General features: G+C 35.9%; 2 protein-coding genes across 11 annotated transcripts in view; one reads left to right on the plus strand and one right to left on the minus strand.

The window, feature by feature from the left end:
- The window catches only part of arhgap22a (Rho GTPase activating protein 22a), a 29,996-nt gene extending 27,299 nt beyond the window's left edge, over nt 1–2,697 (plus strand). The window contains exon 11 of one of the 2 annotated variants that reach the window (XM_084092883.1): nt 1,160–2,697. In XM_084092883.1, coding sequence (XP_083949009.1) covers nt 1,160–1,382 — 223 coding nt within the window. In that variant the 3' untranslated portion in view covers nt 1,383–2,697. The remainder of the gene's footprint in view (nt 1–1,159) is intronic. The other variant, XM_084092884.1, reaches the window with a different exon arrangement.
- A 958-nt stretch (nt 2,698–3,655) lies between these two features.
- Nucleotides 3,656–18,781, minus strand: mapk8a (mitogen-activated protein kinase 8a). 9 transcript variants are annotated; one of them, XM_084092886.1, is made up of 12 exons: nt 18,573–18,749; nt 16,729–16,897; nt 16,506–16,635; nt 16,343–16,401; nt 16,031–16,169; nt 14,365–14,530; nt 12,303–12,374; nt 11,910–12,092; nt 11,459–11,583; nt 9,012–9,075; nt 8,095–8,172; nt 3,656–7,416 (listed from the first exon to the last, which is right to left on the minus strand). In XM_084092886.1, the coding sequence occupies exons 2-12, from the start codon at nt 16,848–16,850 to the stop codon at nt 7,271–7,273; spliced, it is 1,284 nt and encodes a 427-aa protein (XP_083949012.1). In that variant the 5' UTR covers nt 16,851–16,897; nt 18,573–18,749; the 3' UTR covers nt 3,656–7,270. The 9 variants fall into 9 exon arrangements, with proteins under 9 accessions (XP_083949012.1, XP_083949015.1, XP_083949016.1 ...); XM_084092889.1 differs by having other exon boundaries at nt 4,447–7,341; nt 18,573–18,781; XM_084092890.1 differs by lacking the exon at nt 12,303–12,374 and adding an exon at nt 13,903–13,974 and having other exon boundaries at nt 4,447–7,341; nt 18,573–18,758.
- Nucleotides 18,782–19,484: the final 703 nt, after the last annotated feature.

Below are 19,484 nucleotides of genomic sequence, written 5' to 3' on the forward strand. Positions count from 1 at the left end.
GCACATGTACATAAAACTAATCAATGTTATATAGTTCAACAATGATAAAATGTCAGAATATGATCTGTATGTTATTCTAATGTTGATCTAGCTTAACGTTACTGCTAATGTTAGTCTCATACAGACAAACTAACACATAAGTTACATTTCAACACATTCAAATGCAGTTTAGTGTGCTAGTGTAATGTTAGACCAAGTGAAACAGCGCTGCGTTACCTCACAAGTTTAATTTGTCTAATAAACTGACCTGTGAGTAGTGATTCTGCGTGTAGTTCGGTAGAATGAAATGTCCATATTCCTTTTATATCCGCGGGACTCGCGTCGCGTGTGGAGCTGATAGCTGTCTCTTAGCAATCCCGAACTGCTTCATATCACAGTCATGATAAAAGCATCGATGTATTCAGTCATCCATAAACATTATTAGATCGGTCGGCTTGACGTTGACGACAAGATCCATAATTCTTAGCAAATGTTGCGTCATCAAACTACGCCTTTGTTATTGTAAATAGGTTAGCGACCCCTAGTGGAGAAAAAATCCCATACTGTACGTTTAAAGGACACAGATGCAGTCAGATAATTTCCATAATGACCAATACAATCTGCTAGGTAGCATCTGGTTTAAGACGTGCTTTTTTAACTTTAGTGAATCACCTTGCGTGATTAATTTAAATACTCTCCTCCCATAAATTTTACACTTAAAAGGGAAACTCCTACAAATGCATATGCAATAAGGTCAGCCACAAAAAGTGTTTGTAAATCTGGCCCTTATGCAGACATGAGAAAGCCATTTTGTTCGCTGATTTCCCCCGAAAGAGTAAATACTTTGGATTTTGACGATTTTTTTGAGAAATCCAACCAGCCCAACACAGCAACAATGGCTCAACCAATGGTGTAAGTTTGGGGCGGGGCTATCTGTCTCTGCCAATAGCAGAGAGTGTTTAAGAAACCTGCTTGACAACAATTATAATTTTTGAATTTTCATTTCATACTGCTAGCGGTGCAGAAATTACACACTTCACCTTTATGTTTAAATGAATTCTTTTGACAATAAATAGTCATTTAGTAAGTGAATTAGAATAAATTGTGTTTCCTTTGCATTTCCTACAATATCACATGGTGCATTTGGCATTACTTTTCAAATGTAATTCATTCTTCTAAGGCTGGAGGAATCAAGCATCATGCTGCGTAGCCAAATGGAGAGACTAGAGGAGGAGTTTGACCAGGAGAAGAAAAAGTATCGCATGTTGGAAATCAAACTCCGCAACTCTGAACGGGCCCGCGAGGACGCAGAGACTCGCAACCGTTTGCTCCAGAACGAAATGGAGGAGTTCTTCTCCACCTTGGGAGATCTTACGTTGGGAACAAGGACAAGCAAAATTTGACTTGCGTTTTGACAGTCCTCCTGATTTAACACTGAGAGACTGCGTGTTTGTTGTAGATAGAATTTTGAAATCTCTCTGCTCATGCATCATGAGTATTCAGAGGTCATTTTGTGCTGTTTTGTAACGGCGACTTGATCGTGTAGCAGTTTTACTTTTATCTCTGCTCTTCAGTCTTACATTTTAAAGGGATAGTTCACACAAACATACATATTCTGTGATTTACTTCCCCTCATGTTGTTCTAAACTCAAATTTGCTGTTTTTTTTCTTCTGCAGAGCACAAACGAATTTTTGAGAAATCTTAAAAAAATGTCAAAAAGCAGTGCTTTATTTTGTGAAGAACAAACCAAATTGTGCATCTTGTTCTTAACGTCAAACTTGCCATCTACTATTTGTAAATAATAACAGTTTAATTTATTTGGGTGAACTATTCCTTTAAGGTAAAGCTCAATTGTTAGCAGTCATCACTAGCATAACCTGCACAGATTATACCAAAGCATGACTTTTCAGACCAGACTGTTCCCTCACAAAGGCAGGTCATGTTAATGCATGGTATGAAAGAAGTCCTGATAAACCTTGATGTTTTGATGAAATTATCACACAATCCTTTTTCATACAAAGTCTGCTTCGTTTAAAACCATTAACAGGCTGCTTACTATCACACTTTGCCTCACACTACCAGACATGAACAAGTCATCTCATTTAGATCAACTGTTACACCGTCAGACTTCAAACACAAACTCTTTTCAGCAAATCCCTTTATTGTAAGTAAAATGCACTATAGAATAAAAGATTAGATGAGGTGACACCATCCAAACTGTACAAGTGTTGAATTGTACAACTTGTCCAAAAGTTATTCAAATCTTTTAAATCAACTATATCAAAAGATTACTTCAGCTGCAGGATTGCCAAGGCTAGTATTTATTTAAGCTTATTAATGTACCTAGAACTATTTCTCAGGTGTTGTTTTTCAAAACACTCAAAGAATGAGTGTCTTTATATAAAATAGATGATGGAACTAAGGCTGACATATACTTGAATGTGTTAGTTTTTCTTTCTTTTTTTTTAAAGTATGCACATATGTGGTTGTTTTTCTGTTTATTAATTCCTGAATGCAGAACGTGCCAAAGTAGAGGTCTTCAAAAAATGGGTATTTAATTTCAAATGAAGACTGGCTATAGTCTTCGTAATAAATTGCTGTTGTCATTAAAACTGTGTAATGTTGTGACTTTATAATGCATCAAGCAAAATCAGAAGTTGGATAATGAGTACTATAACAACTCATTATCAAATCATATAATGATAACAGTGCTATGCAAAAAAAAAAAAAAAAATGTTGTTTTCTATTTAACGCTTTCAAGAATTCAGACCAACAAGGACAACTTAAATGGATAGTTTGCCCCAAAATGAACATTTTGTCAGCATCTACTCACCCTCAAGTTGTTCCAAACCTGTATTAGTTTCTTTCTTCTGCTGAACCCAAAAGATGTTTTAAAGAAGGTCGGAAACCAAAGAGTTGATCGACCCCATTGACCTCCATAGTATGGAAAAAAATAGCAGTCAACTAGTCATCAACTGTTTGGTTTACGACCTTCTTTTCAGCAGAAGAAAGAAATGAATACAGGTTTGGAACAACTTGAGGGTAAGTAATTGATGACAGAATTTAAATTTTTGGGTGAATTATCCCTTCAAAGGGGATAGTTCATTCAAAAATGTAAATTCTGTTATCAATTACTCACCCTCATGCCTTTCCATAAATCATTCATCTTCAGATTTTTTTTTATGCAACTGGAGCTATTTCTGCCCCTCCACTGAAAGTCCATTCTAAAAGTCCATTTTAATGCTTAATAAAGTTAAATTGACCATATTTGTTGTGCTATATCATATGTATGTGTGTTGATCAATGTTTATATATGAGAATAAAAGCCTAAACAAATCTGTTCATCAAAGCTATAGCAATCTCTTCAGAAGACATGGATTAAAGCACTTGAATCATATGGATTTCCTTTACAATGTCTCACTATGAACCTTTTGAAATGGTGGAATGAACTTTCAGAAGAGGGACAGAAATCTCTCAGGACTCTATTAAAAATATCTTCCCTTTGTGTTTTTAAGAAGGGTACATAAATGATGACCAAATCTACCTTTTTGGGTGAACTAACCCTTTAAAGTGTTTGGTAAAATATGAAGAAAGCAGTTCACTTTGAAAAAAAAGATAAAATTTAAATATAACTTCTTAGACATCAATAAGGACAAAAAAAGACACAAGCAAACCCATTTTTCAATGGTTTATTTCCATTTTTCCAGTTGTTATGATGTTAACAGTTGAAGTTCAGTGCATTCAAATGAGGTGGTAATCTGCTAACCCTAATATAAAACAACTGCATCAGTTTGTGAAGTCTAATAAACCCAGCACCATGATCTTATGGTTCTTGTACAGTGTTCTGGACTTAAAATCAAATGCTAAGCAGGTCATGCAAGATACCGCCCACTGTTGAGACTGGGGATGAGAAACATTTCCTCTCCATTTTAATCATTCTCTTTTCTTTTTCTCGAAACAGCAAAATACGGACAGAACCCTTCTAAACATCTTCTGAAATAAATAGAGTCTGAAATAAGATGTTCATTGTTCAGCTTTGAGTTACTGCACATAAGCTGAATAAAACAAACAAAAAAGTCTAGAGGAAACAAGGACACGCTCGTTGAATTGTATACACATACATACAATACACTCTCACAGATTCACACTAACAAACTATAGACACTTGTACACTCATATTCTTCTGAATAAATAAATAAAATGAAATGAAGTTTACAGTAATACTTGTAAAATGTGAGCTGTATGGTGTCAGTGTGAGGTAGTTCAGACTCGACCTTCAAACGGCTCTTGTGTTTTCATGCCTAAAACATCACATGTTGAGAAGCTTTTGCTTTTTGCAGTTACAATAGGTTCAGGCTTCCCAGGCAAGTATGTAGGGCTTAATATCATTGCCACTATTAAGAGCACTTAAAACAAAAACAATAATATAAAGTAATAGCAAAATATTTAGTTTTTTTTTTTTTTTTACCCTGTGCACAGGTAAATAAATCCAATGGGCTAAACCCCAGGTCACCAACATTCAGATTCCCACTTTTCACTCCAAAACTTCAGGCCTTTTCAACGTTCTCTCTCACGTTCACATTCAAAAGCAAATGTAAAAGAAACCCACTTCCCTGATATATCTTAATCTTATCAAATAATACATGGCACTCCACAGTATTCAATGTCACGAGTTACAATTCATATACGTACAGTAGGTCAGTTCAGTATGTCCCGTTCATTTACAGCACATAATGTGCCATTACAGACCTTTCAACCTGACGGGGGAATTAAAAAACAATAAGAATAAAAACAATCTAGAGATAAATTATTTCCAAATTTGCTTCATTTCACTGTTGTACAAAAATAAGTAGCTTAATAACTCTAATGGAATATGCTAGAAATTAACTAGTGTAGACATTTTTGTAGGTCTTCCAATACAATAATAATAATAAAATAATTGGAAAACATTTGCTCTACCAACAAAGTAGTCACAAAACAAACCTTGTTAAGGGATGGAAAAATATTAGAGAAAAACTGCAAAATCTAATATTGATATAATCCCAGCTACAGTCGTGGTCAGAATTATTGGCACTCTTGGTAAATATGATCAAAGATGGATGAAAAAATAAATCTGCATTGTTTATCCTTTTGATCTTTCATTCAAAAAAGAATATCACAAAAATCTAACCTTTCATTGAATTAAAACTAATAGATGTGGAGGGGAAAAATCACATTATGATTTTTTTTTTTTTTCTAACACACATTGGCCACAATTATCGGTAACCTTAGAAATTCTTGTGAGTAATATATATCTGAAGTATATTCCCCTTCATATTTTAAATTTTGTAGCACACCATGGTGACTAGGAACATGCCTTCCTGTTCCACAGGAGTATAAATATGAGGAAACACACAAGCCAAATTCTCTTAATCATCCATCACAATGAGTAAAACCAAAGAATTCTGAATATAGCTTCACAAAATAGAAAGTGGCTTTAAGAAAATAGCTAAAGCGTTAAATATTCCCATTTCCACCATCAATAATTAAGAAGTTTCAATAAACAGGAAATGTTACGAATCTGCCTGGAAGAGGACTATGTTGTCTATATTGTCTTAATGCGCAGTGAGGAAAGTTCTAGTGGCCAAAGATTCTCCAAGAATCACAGCTGGAGAATTGCAGAAAATAGTTGAGTCTAGGGGTCAGCATATTGTTGTCAGACACTGCTTGAACTTCAAAGGGGACAGGCTTCTATGGTCAGATAAAAAATAAAAAAGTACTTCATGGCAGCAAACCCAACAGATGGGTTTGGTGCAACCAGGGATAAAAAGTATGCCATGCCAACGGTTAAATATACTGCTGGATCTTTGAAATTGTGGGCATATTTTTTGCTGGAGGTCCTGGACATCTTGTTCAGATACATGGTATTATGAATTCTAGCAAATACCAACAGATAAAAAATCAAAACCTGACTGCCTCTGCTAGAAATCTTATAATGGGCCGTGGTTGGATCTTCCACCAGGACAACGATCCAAAACAAACATCAAAATCAACACAAAAGTGTGTCACTGAGCACAAAATGAAGCTTCTGCCACGACCATCCCAGTCCCCTGACCTGAACCCTACAGAAAATGAGTGGGCTGAACTGAAGACAAGCACCACCAACATGGAGCTGGGAATCTGAAGGATCTGGAGAGATTCTGTATGGAGAATTGTCTAGTGATCTCTTGTCAGGTGTTCTCCATTATAGGGGAAGACTCTAGAGGTGTTATCTTGGCAAAAGGAGGTTGCAAAAAGTATGGAATAGAAAGGTGCCATTAATTGTGGCCGGTGTTTATTAGAGAAAAACATTTATTTCAGATTTTCCCCACATTTTCAATTGTTTTACTTCAATGAAAGGTTAGATTTTTGTGAATTTTCTGAATAAAAGGTTGAAAGGATTAACAATGCAGAATTATTTTCACAGACTTCTTAGTTCATATTTACCAAGGGTGCCAATAATTCTGACCAGGACGGTATTGAAGTGCAATGCTTGTTCTATATGCAGATTTTGAAGGGGTAAAATGAATTTAAATAATAAAAAAATAAAAAGGTGCTGAAATCCCAGGTAACTAGGACTAGAACAAGAACACCAGAGACATATGGACAAGCACGACACATATCACAGTCTACCAGGAAATTAACCAGCAGCAAAAGTATCCATGAAAAACAGATCAGCCTGACAAAATAACTCAATGTACATATAAAAATATTTTTTCGATGTTGTGAGTTATTATATCTAAACGAAACTGTACAAAATTTAAATAAAATGTGCTGTGCACAAAGATGGAAAACATGACCCAGAAAAATCCACCTCAGACAAGCTGTCAAAATGTACTTAAATACCTATGTTGATATCAATATGTGCAACATTGTTATGTTCATTTTAAAATACTCATATTGACAATCTAAAGATTTTCATATCCCAGGTGAAGAAAATTATACATTGACCAGGGAAAAAAAAAGACTAAAAATAAATGAATTTGAGAAAATATATTCACAATTCAATCTTTACAGATTACCTTCCAAAATCACTCTACGACAACATGACAAAATACTCTAAATGTAGCTTATAAAAGAAGAGTTTTGTTAAGGAGTTCACTATCATTGGCTAAACCTGTTAGGGCTGTCGCTAAAAAGATAAAATTGTATAGTCATTTACAGCATCTACAGCAGAACTCAAAAAGCCATACCCGACCCAAAATAATGTATTAGACTGGCCTAAATCTGATACCATGCCACACACAGAGAATCTCCAGGGGAAGGTGATAGTCATCTGCAGCAGCTCAGGGGTCCCGCAGAGGCCTCCAGGCTGCTGTCGGTGTCCGAGGCCACGGTGGGCTCTGTGGACATGGAGGAGACGTCATTAATAGAGGAGGAGGAGGAGGGCTGGGGTGAGCCGTTGATCACTGCTGCACCTGTGCTATGTGAAACATAACAGTCAGTTAGATTAACTGCACATACACCGTAAAAAATAATAATAGTTGTTTCAACTTAAAAAGCAAGTGTTTTTGCTGCCTTAACATTTTTAGGTTTAGTCAACTTGAAATGTGAAGTTGTACTTGTGACAACTTGGATATTTGAGTTGAGTAAACGTACATTTTTAAGGCAGCATGAACACTTACTTTTTTTAAGTTGAAACAACTATTTTTTGTACGGTGTAATGTGTGATTATATACAGATGGGGGCAGATGCAGGGCCCGACAATAAGGACTGCCTGATCGCCGAGGCCAGCGTGAAAGATGTTTGGGACAGTTGACAGAATTGTCTATATCGTCACGAAAGGTTATGATTTGCACGTTCTTTTTTTGTAAGTCTTGCCAATTTAATCATGCAAGTGAGTGAAATGTAGATTAGTTAGGCTAGAAATTGGAATTGAGAATTGCGAGATTTTACTGGGATCTAACATTTTGGTGTCATGGGTCAAAATCATTGAAAACAATAACAATTTTATTTTATTTATAAAAATGTTGTGGTGGGGCCAGTGAAAATTTAAACCACAGGCTTGACCGGGTCATTAAAAAGAATCCTTAGCATTGAGCTCTGAGATCAACATAAGCAAATGTTTCTGCATTAGAGAAACTCATCTAACTAACCTAGAGGGGAGGGCTGACCTCGAATAACACCATTCTTCACCCGTTCTTCCCAGTCCATAACTTCTTTATAGATCAGCTCTGATGAAGAAAAACAAAGAAAGAACAATTAGAAAGAATAAACAAAAGAGTGAGGCTACTCTTTTTGAAGTACTTAGTACACACTTTTTATCCAACTTCAGTGAAGCCATTTAAGGGAATGAAACTTTATAAATAAGTTTCTCAAGCAAAAAAAACATAAGGATTTCAGTAGGGTTAAATTCACATTCAGATACATTAATAAAACTAGAAAATAATATTAACTAATTAACTTGAAAACATGGTGATGAACAGTGGCATTAGATTACATACTTGGAAGGGAAAAGAGCAGGGATTGAAATAAAAGTGAATTGTTTGTTTGACTGATGAATCGTATAACCCTCCAAATGAACTGATTCACTAAACGGCATCAGACTTCGCAAAACTTTTAGGAACTTGTGAGGGATTTTTGTACTGTCACGCTACGTAGCTTCACTGTCATGAAAAACTAGCTTTTCTTAATTTGGAATAGTTACGCTGTCTTGAAAAGAGCTGAGCTACTGTCAAGTAGCTAAAAGAAAATCCAACTGAAGAAAAAAAAATGTGTTACTCCCCAAATCTGGATAGATGAACGAAGTCATGGAAACTGGCAAGGCTTATATTCAACAGCACATGCTCCTCTCCATGAGTTGAAAGAAATATCAATCTTTCTAATTTAAGCAACTGCCGTCAGACATTTAAACACGCAGAGGAGCTTATTAACACTATTCAATCAGGTGACCGCTGCAGACAAGATTTCGACCGCGTGTGCAGTGAGCAAATCATGTTTGTTCTAAACCTCTGGCACTTTCCTTTGCATCGGATTTCACTCAGTGAACTTTAAAGTTAGAAAAACAAACCACCTTTCCACTCATCCACTGTGTGTTCCCTCTCATCGAGCTGTTTGTCTATGATCAGAGGAGGTGGCTGAAAAGAGAAAGATAAGCGTACATAATTATGATAAACAAGATAACTGGTGAGATAAACAATTAATGTGTTAAAAAAAATAGGCACAAACTCTATGTTTCTGTTGTGAGAACAGATACACTACCTTTCATAAGTTTGGGGTCAGTAAGATTTTTTGTTTTTGAAAGAAATTAATACTTTTAATTTGCAAGAACAAACTAAATTGATCAAAAGTGACAGTAAAGACATTTATAATGTTACAAAAGATTTATTTTTCAAATAAACACTGCTCTTTTGAACTTTATATTCGTCAGAAAATCCTGAAAAAATGTATCATGTTTTCCACAACAATATTAAGCAGCACAACTGTTTTCAACATTGATGATGATAATTATAATAATAAGAGTTTCTTGAGCACGAAATCAACATATTAGAATGATTTCTGAAGGAACATGTGACACTGAAGACTGGAGTAATGATGACTGCTGAAAATTCAGCTTTGCCATAAAGAAATATTATTTTAAATTGCAATAACAATATTTTAATAGCAATAACCGATATAAGTTCCGTCATTAAAATAGATTACTTTTTTGATCATGTTTTAAATTAGAAAAGTTTAAAAAAGCAAGTATTAATGTATACTAGCTAGTTTATTGCTGCATCATCAAATCATCTTCATTAAACATGGATTGGATCTATTTAACATTCAACAGGCCAACATAAATACATAAACACAACAGAACAAAGATACATAAGAAATAAACAGTGATTTTCAGGTAGTTCTAAGGCCTGTTTCACAGTGGATGCGTAAACAGACTAGAGCGAATTTTTTACGGTGACCATGTTCAGATTATTAGAGCATTCACACTGCACACCGAGGCAGCGCATAGCAGAAGCAGAGCAGAAGCGGCAGTCCCGCAATCGTTTCGGACCGAGTCTATCTTTGCTGTTAGAACGTAAAATAACAAATTTCCCCATAAAATCATATAAATGAGGTGTTCCGTGTTTCACAATAACCGACATTCAGAGCAGTGAAAAAATATAATAAAATACACAAAAACACATGATTGCCAGGAGTTTTTGCCCAAACTTCAAAGGCTTGTTTAATTGCTTAAAAGTAGTGGTATATCTTGACTTTAAGATTACTTTTATCATGTAAACTATATACACATACATATATACGCATATATATAGCATGTTATATGCATATGTGTGTGGGACAGTAGGAGGAGAACACAGTCGCATTGCAGCAGAGTATGCTGTCTATCTTAAATCAAAGCACGTGACAGACAGTGGTTGGAGGAGAACACCTGAAAAACGTGCCAGAATGTACGATACTCTGTATTTGAAGTAATCAAGTACCAAGCCACGGTTCAGCTGCGCGACGAACGCTGCCAGTGTGAAAGCACAATGCGTGCGTGCTGCTCCCGCTCTACATACGCACAGCTTCTGCGTTGCCTCCGCTCTGCTTGCGCATCCAGTGTGAAACAGGAGTAACAGAAGTTTTCAGGTACAGAAATTAAATAATCAAATGTTAGATAAAACTGCTGTATATATTAAATGTATGCAAATGTATATATAATCCTTATTAAAGATACAACAGTTATTTAGTCAAGAGCAGTGAGCGATTTTTTTAGTTTGATTAATATTAAAACAAAGACAGCAGTGCAGCAGGAATATTAGGCTTCTGTCACTTTAAGAGCTGCACAGATCCAATATACTGATATACACGTTTTATTTCTCAACTGTTTATGTTCACTTAAGCCATAACCAGCTGCATTTACTAGGATACTTACCTAGATGGGCATTTTGATATAATTTTGTGTGAATTTGTCTGTTCAAGCAAAAGAGAAATCAATTCTGGCAACGGTCGAGCCCTGCTATATTTTGTACAGGTTTAATTTTGTTTTGGCAAGCATCTAAATATTTTACCCAAAGAAAAACATTGGATTATGCAACAGACATAATACAAATCATTGCCTTTAAGCTGTTAATTAATCAAAACCATTGATATCAGCCTTTTTCATGCTATAGCCAATGGCTTTAAATTGATTAGAAATTAGCTGATATATATATCTGTGGCCGATATATCGGCGCATCTCTAGTTTATATTAAATGTGCATATTAAATATACACATCTAATTTTTAAAAACACATCAAGTATGAAACATTTTCAAACAATAACAACAAACCTGCATTTGGTCCCCAAATTAGACACCCATTTATTCTGGCACAGTTGTAATTTCTTTTTAAAATAGCTTTTGTACATTTATAGCTTAAAAAAAATCAACACTAATTATGTAGATTATTCAAAAGTGCAACGACTTGAAATCACAATGAGTTTGCATGTGTACTTAACAGCAATGGATTGGTACTTGGTGTGTGTGAATGCGCATAAACTCACCGCTTCCACTTCAGCTGGGTCGTACCACACATTAATGTAGGGGTGCTGAAGAGCTTCATCCACAGAAATCCGTTTAGATGCATCTATTACCAGCATTTTAGACAGCAGGTCCCGTGCCTGGCTCGCTGCATAAATCACATCCAGTACAAAGAGAAAGAGTTAATGGTGTTTCTGAGGTTCTCAAGTGGCTTGACATGTCATCTCAAAAACACAGCAGATTATTCAGGCCACTTCACTGTGAATACACTGGAAATGATTAGAATTGCAAAATAGGTTGTTTTTGTTCTGCAAATATATCAGCTGAGTGATGGATTAAATATTTAATTTCAACACTTGCACAATACCAACATTTTGACTTTCCCATTTGCAAACAGCATTTTGCACAGCTGCCCAATTATTAAAAAAGTGCTACAGAAAAATGTAACCCATTTAAACCTTTAGGCATATGTACCTTTCAGTTTGTTGTGTTCTGAATCAGCAGGGAACAGGACGTCGGGAAACAGCTTCTCAAAGCTGTATCCGGTGTACCGAGGCCTGTTCTCCACATAGGTCCGCACAGACTGGTTGAGTTTCATCAGGAACTCCTGGGATGGTGTTCCCAGCTGCTCGATGACTTTGTTCCACTGATCAATATCTTTAGGCATTAGAAGGTTAAGAAAATAATAAATAGGCCTACAATATCTAAAACGATCTTCTTGCAGGCTTTCCAATTCATTTTGAAGGCTTATGCTAAATCTATTTAGATCAAAAGCCATAGTGTACCATGGAAAAACAATGTATCGTGTGTAACAGAGAGAAGGGATGACCATGGAATGGATGACACACGATAGACATGTAAGGATACGATCTGAACCCGGAAACAACACACTACCTCTGACCATTTCAGCCATGATACAGCCAACAGACCACACATCCACTGAAAAATGAAATGAAAGTGAAATTAGCATGCAACACAGAGCTAAAAAAAGACAAATAAAATGAAATCAGATGTCAAGAAAATTGATGTGCGTCATGCAGGAACTGTCATGTCTAGCAGGGAAAGGCAGTGAGGATGGAGCACAGACGTAACAGAATGATCATCGCAACACTATAAATAAACTGGAAACAAGCCTTATAAAGCATCACAGGCCTGACCGTTTTCATTCATATTGTGACTCATCAGCTGATTATGATGGAGAAAATAAAACATTGGGCAATATCACAGATTTAGACATGACCATACACATATTACAGAATATTATTTTCAGAATACACCAAAATCCTGGCGTAGGCTTTTTGGGATGACACTATAATGTGTTCTCAAACACCATCAAAACTCACTACCATTAAAAGTTAGGAGTCTGTATGATTTTTTTTTTTTTTTTTTTTTGGAAAAGTCTTTTATGCTCACCGAAGCTGCATTTATTTGATAAAAAAAATACAGTAAAATCAGTAATATTGTTAAATATTATTACAATTTCAAATAACAGTTTTCTATTTTAATATACTTTAAAATATTATTCCTGTGATGAAAAAGTAGAATTTTCAGCATCATTACTCCAGTCTTCAGAGTCACATATGATCCTTCAGAAATCATTCTAATATGCCGATTTAGTGCTGAAAAATACATTACTGCCAGTGTTGAAAACAGTTGTGCTGCTTCATATTTTTATGGAAACTGATGCAGTTTTCAGGATTTTTTGATGAATAGAAAATTTGATCGAAAATCTTTTGCAACATTATAAAATGTGTTTAATGTCACATTTGATCAATTTAAAGAATCTTTTTCTAATTAGAAGTATACATTTCTTCTTCTTCTTCTTCTTCTTCTTCTTCTTCTTCAAAAAGAAGCTTACTGACCCCAAGCTTGTGAACAGTAGTGAACACCATAGAGTGCAAAACCTTCAAATCTAATAAGCTCATAAATACAACTGATCCCAGTGTTCAGGGGTAATTTATAATATGAAACTAAAACAATGTCAGACCTTTATCACAAGAGCAGAACACAACAGCTAGAATGCCTGAATGTTTCTTTTTTAATTTACCATGACACTAAAACACATACCAATAAGAGACAACCAACCAGTAAATGAAAAAGCAGGTGGCAATCTAAAAAAACAAACTAATCCTTCAATATAGTGGTGTTCACTAAAGGTAAAGCCAAAATTAACCAGTGAGCCAACTGACAAGTCAAAACCACACTTCACTGAAATAAATATTTGAGTGAAATGCAAAAGAAAGAGCTATAACCAACCCAAATTTGATGAACGCAGCATGCATAACAAAGAACACAATATAGAACCTTAAAACACATTTATGCCAAATTAGTGGGGGACTATACAGTATATCTAGCTTAATATATACCGCATGACTCTTCCTTGTGAGATTAATACAGATTCTCAAAATGACAACAGACAATCTAAGCGTCAATTATGCATTTTTGTAATTTTGTGGCTCAAGGATACAGTCCCTCCCAGGAAAAAGGATTTTGTGACGGACCATTTCTGCCAAAATGCAGCCCACAGACCAAATGTCCACTAAGCACGTGCAGCAGAGGGAAAGAGAGAAAACGGTTAAGCAGGAAGTCAGGGGGTGTTAGTATTTTTGTACTGTTGCATAAGAGCTTGTTTAATTCATTAGGGTTTGGGGAAGAAATGAATGAGCACACCAAGCCATTGTCTACTCATCACACACTAAACAGGCTTCACATTTTAACAAAGACAGAACAAAAAAGAATGAATTCCCAACAATTTGTATGCCTTGTAACACATTTTGGTGCTGAAACCACAAAGCTATTAGTGCAAGGAAAGCATCAGAGAGGCCTATAAAAGCGTGAATTGAAACCTGCAACACGAGGATGATATTGGTAGTTAAGCATGCATAGGATGTGTCAACTAGGCATTCTGTAGCCTGTCAGCAGCACTGACCATTGGCTTGATATCCCATTCCCAGGATGACTTCAGGGGCTCTATAGTAACGCGTCACCACATATGGTGTCATCAGCAGACCCGTAGCTGCTGTCCTGGCCAGACCGAAATCCAGGATCTTCAGAGTACAGTCTGACTTTACCACGATGTTGCTGGGTTTTAGATCCTAAAGAATAACAGGACAGAATATTAGTTGAATATTTTGCATTCTCATTTATAGCATTTGTTTGCTTTAAAATAGGCTATATAAAGTATATTGGAGTCCAAAAGTCTGAGACGGCAGAAAATCAAAACCAAAGTAGAAAAAAACAACACCACAAAGTCTTAGGATTCTTAAATTTTTTTAATAATAATACGTTTTTGGGATTGGTAAGATTTTTTTTAAATATATCTCTTATGCTCACCAATGCTGCATTTTTTTAAATAAAAAAATATAGTAAAAACAATATTGTAAAATATTATGGCAATTTGTAATAACTGTTTTCTATTTTAGTATATTTTAAAATTTAATTTATTTCTGATGGCAAAACTGAATTTTCAGAATCATTACTCCAGTATTCAGTGTCACATGATCCTTCAGAAATCATTCTAATATGCTGAAGAAACATTTCTTATTATTACTATCAATGTTGAAAACAGTTGTTCTGCTTAATATTTTTCTGGAAATTGTGATTTAAAAAAAACAAAAACAAAAACAGGATTCTTTGTTGAATAGAAAGTTTAGAAGTACCATTTATTTGAAATAGTCAATATGTTTCCATTCTATTTTCCACTCAAAATGTTATGCTGATAATACATTGTAATATACAAAAAACAGAAGCAGACTTTTGGACCAGTGGCAGCAGCATTTAACATTCAGGTAACATTAATGGGTGAATATAAATGTTTAAAATAAAAGAATAATTGTAAATAAACTGCCAAAGGTGGTTATAAACTCTGTGTGCTTTGGAAAGGGTTTTATATGTCAGCTACAGTATTGAGTTTTTTAGGTTTCACTTGGTGCTGTCTAACTGAAACTCAACCAGCAATACAGATATATTTCCAGGGGCTAAGGTGAACTAAAACTAATGTTCTGTACTCCATTTTCAACAAACAAATCTTTCCACATCATTAACCTTGAAAAAGACTTTCCTTCAATGTTCCTTCGTTTTCTCATCACCTAATCGGTCTGTCAGAGTGAAACCAGTTTCATTAATTTAATGCTTGATTATCCACGGTTGCAAATGAAATTAACATCTTTAATGTTCAAAGGTCGCTGTTTATAAGCCATGACCTTGTGCAGTGAGACAAATTTATTGTATTACATCCATATAAACGTCTTCAGTCATATCTGTGCAGAAGCAGTGCACCGTATAAGACAGAGGTAAAGTCAAGGTGAAACAGGACTACAGGACAGCGATGTTTACTGAGGATCACTTGATCGCTTCCCTCCTGTCGCCTCTCAACACGTCCCTGCCTCAACAGCGCAATGCAGTCCACAGCAGCAGCTGCAGTCAGGCAGTCAGGCAGGCAGAGGTCTGGCTTTTTGTAATCAGCCCAGGGGATGAAACCCCTCCCCCTCCCTCACCTTAACTGATTATTAAGCTTTTCGCCGTCACTGCAACCTTGGCTGCGTACGGCAGTCTTTTTGTTTAGGCGGACAGGCTTTAGGCTAAAGAGCACCGACCCTGTGGATGATCCCTGCGGAGTGGAGGTGTTTTATTCCACACAGCGTCTGGTACAGAAGATAGGACAGCCGCTCGTGGTCCAGCTCCATCTGAATGACTTGGCAGAGGTTGGCATCCATCAGCTCCATTACTAGGTAACTGTCGTTGGGGAAGGGGCGGGAAGGGGAGGGACAAAAAAAGAGGGTGTGATGGGGGGGTAGGAGAGAGAAGAGAAGAAGGGGAGGGTGTGTGTGCGGATGTGAGAGAGCATTAGCGGGGTATCAGCTGGGGTCTGGCGTTTTTAACTGTATGAATGCACAATGTATACTCACACATCTTGGAATTCTTCTAATGTTTTTTGGGGTGTAAAAACATTTAAGAGCCCTATTATCTGGGAACGAAAAAGACAAGCATATCTATTAGCCCTGCTGGAAGCTGGACAAATGTTTCTCTTTGCATGCAACATGCACCCATTTTGGAGTATTGATGACTTACATTTTTATGGTTGACACACTTCATGAGCACCAGCTCTCTGTATGCGCGTTTGGCATGAGTCTGATTCTGAAAAGGCCGGCTGAGTTTCTTTATAGCCACGTTTCGCTCAAGGTTGTGGTCATACGCTGAGCTAAAAGAGAAAAGCATGCATAAAACAGATGAAAAGATGTGGCGACTGTGTAACGTCCTTGGTTTGAGGTGGAATTTGAGCTCTAGAACGTACCAGACTATTCCCTGAGCACCCGAGCCGATGGGTCTTAGATTCTGATAGCGCTTCAACACTGTGAACGTCGAATCACCCACATCTACGCTGTAGAACTCTTTTTCTCGCTTATTTTTGTTCATGATGAAGTTGATGTCCTAGCATCCGAACGAGGCAGACTTTTACAAACCTAGACCACAAAAACAAAGTAAAATGCACTATAGATTGCAATTGTTGTGATATCCCTAGCATTGTAACATAATTTTTCTGCACTATCTTTTGTCCTGGCATAGCAGAATAAACTGAAAGGACAGCACAGAGTGGTCTAAAGCCTCGTTTTGGCTCTGGGCTTTATCTCTCTGCCATCATAAAGAAAATAACTAGAACATACAGCTGTTAGAAATATACACACACACACATAAAAAGGGGACTCGCACGCCACCAAAGAGTAGGGCAGTATCCTAATAGCTATTAACCTGAGTTTAAATAGCAGGACTAACAGAATGACCCAGATCCACAGAAAAAAAGCTCCATTTTTTTTTTTTTTTTCGCAAATGGCATAATATCAGGGATATTTTTTGTCTGACATGTCACAGTACATTAAAAGTGACACAGTTCAATGTGATGAGAGGAAGTAGCACTGAAAAAAAAAAAAAAAAAAAAGCATGAACAAAAATGCATTTGGATCCATAGCAACAGAGAGAATTTTGCCAAGATTTGATTCTGGAAAACACTAGATCAGGAGTCTGTGGTTGTAACCTTGTATAATCAAGCAAGTGAAAAAAACAAAGAAAAAATATCATTTTAAAATATTACAGGCCCATGTTTAATTGTACTTTAATTGGTGCTTATGATTGAATATTAATGAGTGCTTACATTGTAGAATCTGACATGCACCCAAACAAACCAGTTAACATAATTTCTCATTTTAATCAGATCATAATAAAGGCTTAGACTTCCAGGCAAACTCACAACTACTCAACACAACAATCACAAAGAGAATAATTTCAAACCACAAGTATTATTATGCACCACAATAGAAATTATCGATAGAAAGGAATAGAAACGGCCTTCAATATGGAATTCCTTCAGCTCTAATGTGATATCAAATTAATTTATTAGAAATAAAATATTATGGACAGCCTTCCTGGTGAAAAGTAAAAACACATCACAAGTGACCATTGGCTAATAAAATAAACACTTTTATAGAGATATCAGTCAAGTATCAAGTTAATTTCAACAATATGACAAATTCTGATTAAGATACAAACTTTAATCATGTGTTCCTGCCACCAAACTTTAGGGGTCATTTTTTGTTTTTGTTTCATTAATAATAATGACAATTTTACTCATCAAACTCACAGATATAATGGCCAAATTCTGTCAAGCAATATTTAATCAGCCTGTTGCCAATTCATTTAAAACTGACCTTTAAATGTTTATAAATCAGGATACATGTAGTCATGACAGTGCAGGCCTGTAAGTTATGTATAAAATAAAATATATATATATATTTTTTTTTTACTTGGACAGTGATCAGTATAAATACTAAACCATTTGTAATTCAATCTACATTCAAATGTTACGTTATTGATTAAATTGTATCTAGAATACACACAAGGTATAGTATGGTTACAGTGGGTGGGTGGCAAAGCGAGCAGCTTGACAAATAGCATTGTAAGCGATCTCACGTAACCGGGCTCATTTATTAGTCGCAACGTTAAAAAGCCTCATCATTCAAAACAGCGACATTGTCGTATTACACTTTCAAAGGAAGGAAAATCAGCTGTGATGTGTGCAGACACCCTCCCCCACTGCGAAACAATACCACGTAGTATCAAAACCACCTTAAAACGCGTACTTACCTGCTACGATTGAAATATAAACACTTCCTGTATCCTAAATGCGACTAAATATTCGGGCTCTTCAGAAATGATGTGGTGAAGTCTCTATTGATTATTAATAGCGCTTATTCGGCTGCTGGTTTCGATAACATGACCTCACCGTATTGAAAGCGCTTTCTTCCACTGGCAGCAGGCCTCGCGTGCACTGCGGACGACATGCGCTCTACGTCACCAAACCCCCACGCGCTTCCGTGCCATCACGCAGGTCTATTCATAGATACATATTTCTTTCTTTCTTTCTTTCTTTCTTTCTTTCTTTCTTTCTTTCTTTCTTTCTTTCTTTCTTTCTTTCTTTCTTTCTTTCTTCTTATCTACAGGCAAAGTCTAAAGACAATCTAGTATTCGAATCCATCCACAGTTACTAAATAATAATAATGATCTACATGTTGTTGTGCATCCTTTTAAGGATATATTGATCTATTTAGTCTATATGATCTATTTCCCAGATAGAAACTTTAATAATTAAAATGTGCTAATCCATTGTAAATATATTTATGATCTGAGAAATGCACCAAACTATAGTTATTCTCAGTAACTTTGGTGCATTTCTCAGATCACAACTGAAATTCTCAAAAACCATTTGTTCAACCTCGACATCATAGTCACTTGTCACTAGTCAAATACATTATCAATTGCTTGTGTCATGTCAAAATATATTATAGCTACCGGTTTCCTGTTGAATGGTCTTACCCCTCTAAACATCATTTGTTTCTTGCATAAGTGCAAAATGCTTGAATTAGTTGTCATAAACTGTCAAGCATATTTTCTATACATTTCTATCAGACTTTTTTTTTTTTTTTGTAAATGTGTCCTGAATTGATGAATTGCGTAGGTGAGTTTTGAATTTTATTAACAAAGGGAAAAGTAAAAGGC

This window comes from Abramis brama (assembly GCF_963993115.1).
Source record: "Abramis brama genome assembly, chromosome: 19".
Taxonomy (NCBI): Eukaryota; Metazoa; Chordata; class Actinopteri; order Cypriniformes; family Leuciscidae; genus Abramis; species Abramis brama.

Excerpts from the sequence above, each read along its gene's own strand:
- mapk8a (XM_084092886.1), bottom strand. The coding sequence starts at position 16,850 with ATGAACAAAAATAAGCGAGAAAAAGAGTTCTACAGCGTAGATGTGGGT. Across the intron at positions 16,402-16,505 it reads AGTGTGTCAACCATAAAAAT|ATAATAGGGCTCTTAAATGT; the intron begins GTAAGTCATCAA and ends TTTCGTTCCCAG. Across the intron at positions 7,417-8,094 it reads AGGTCAGCCCTCCCCTCTAG|GTGCAGCAGTGATCAACGGC; the intron begins GTTAGTTAGATG and ends CACATAGCACAG.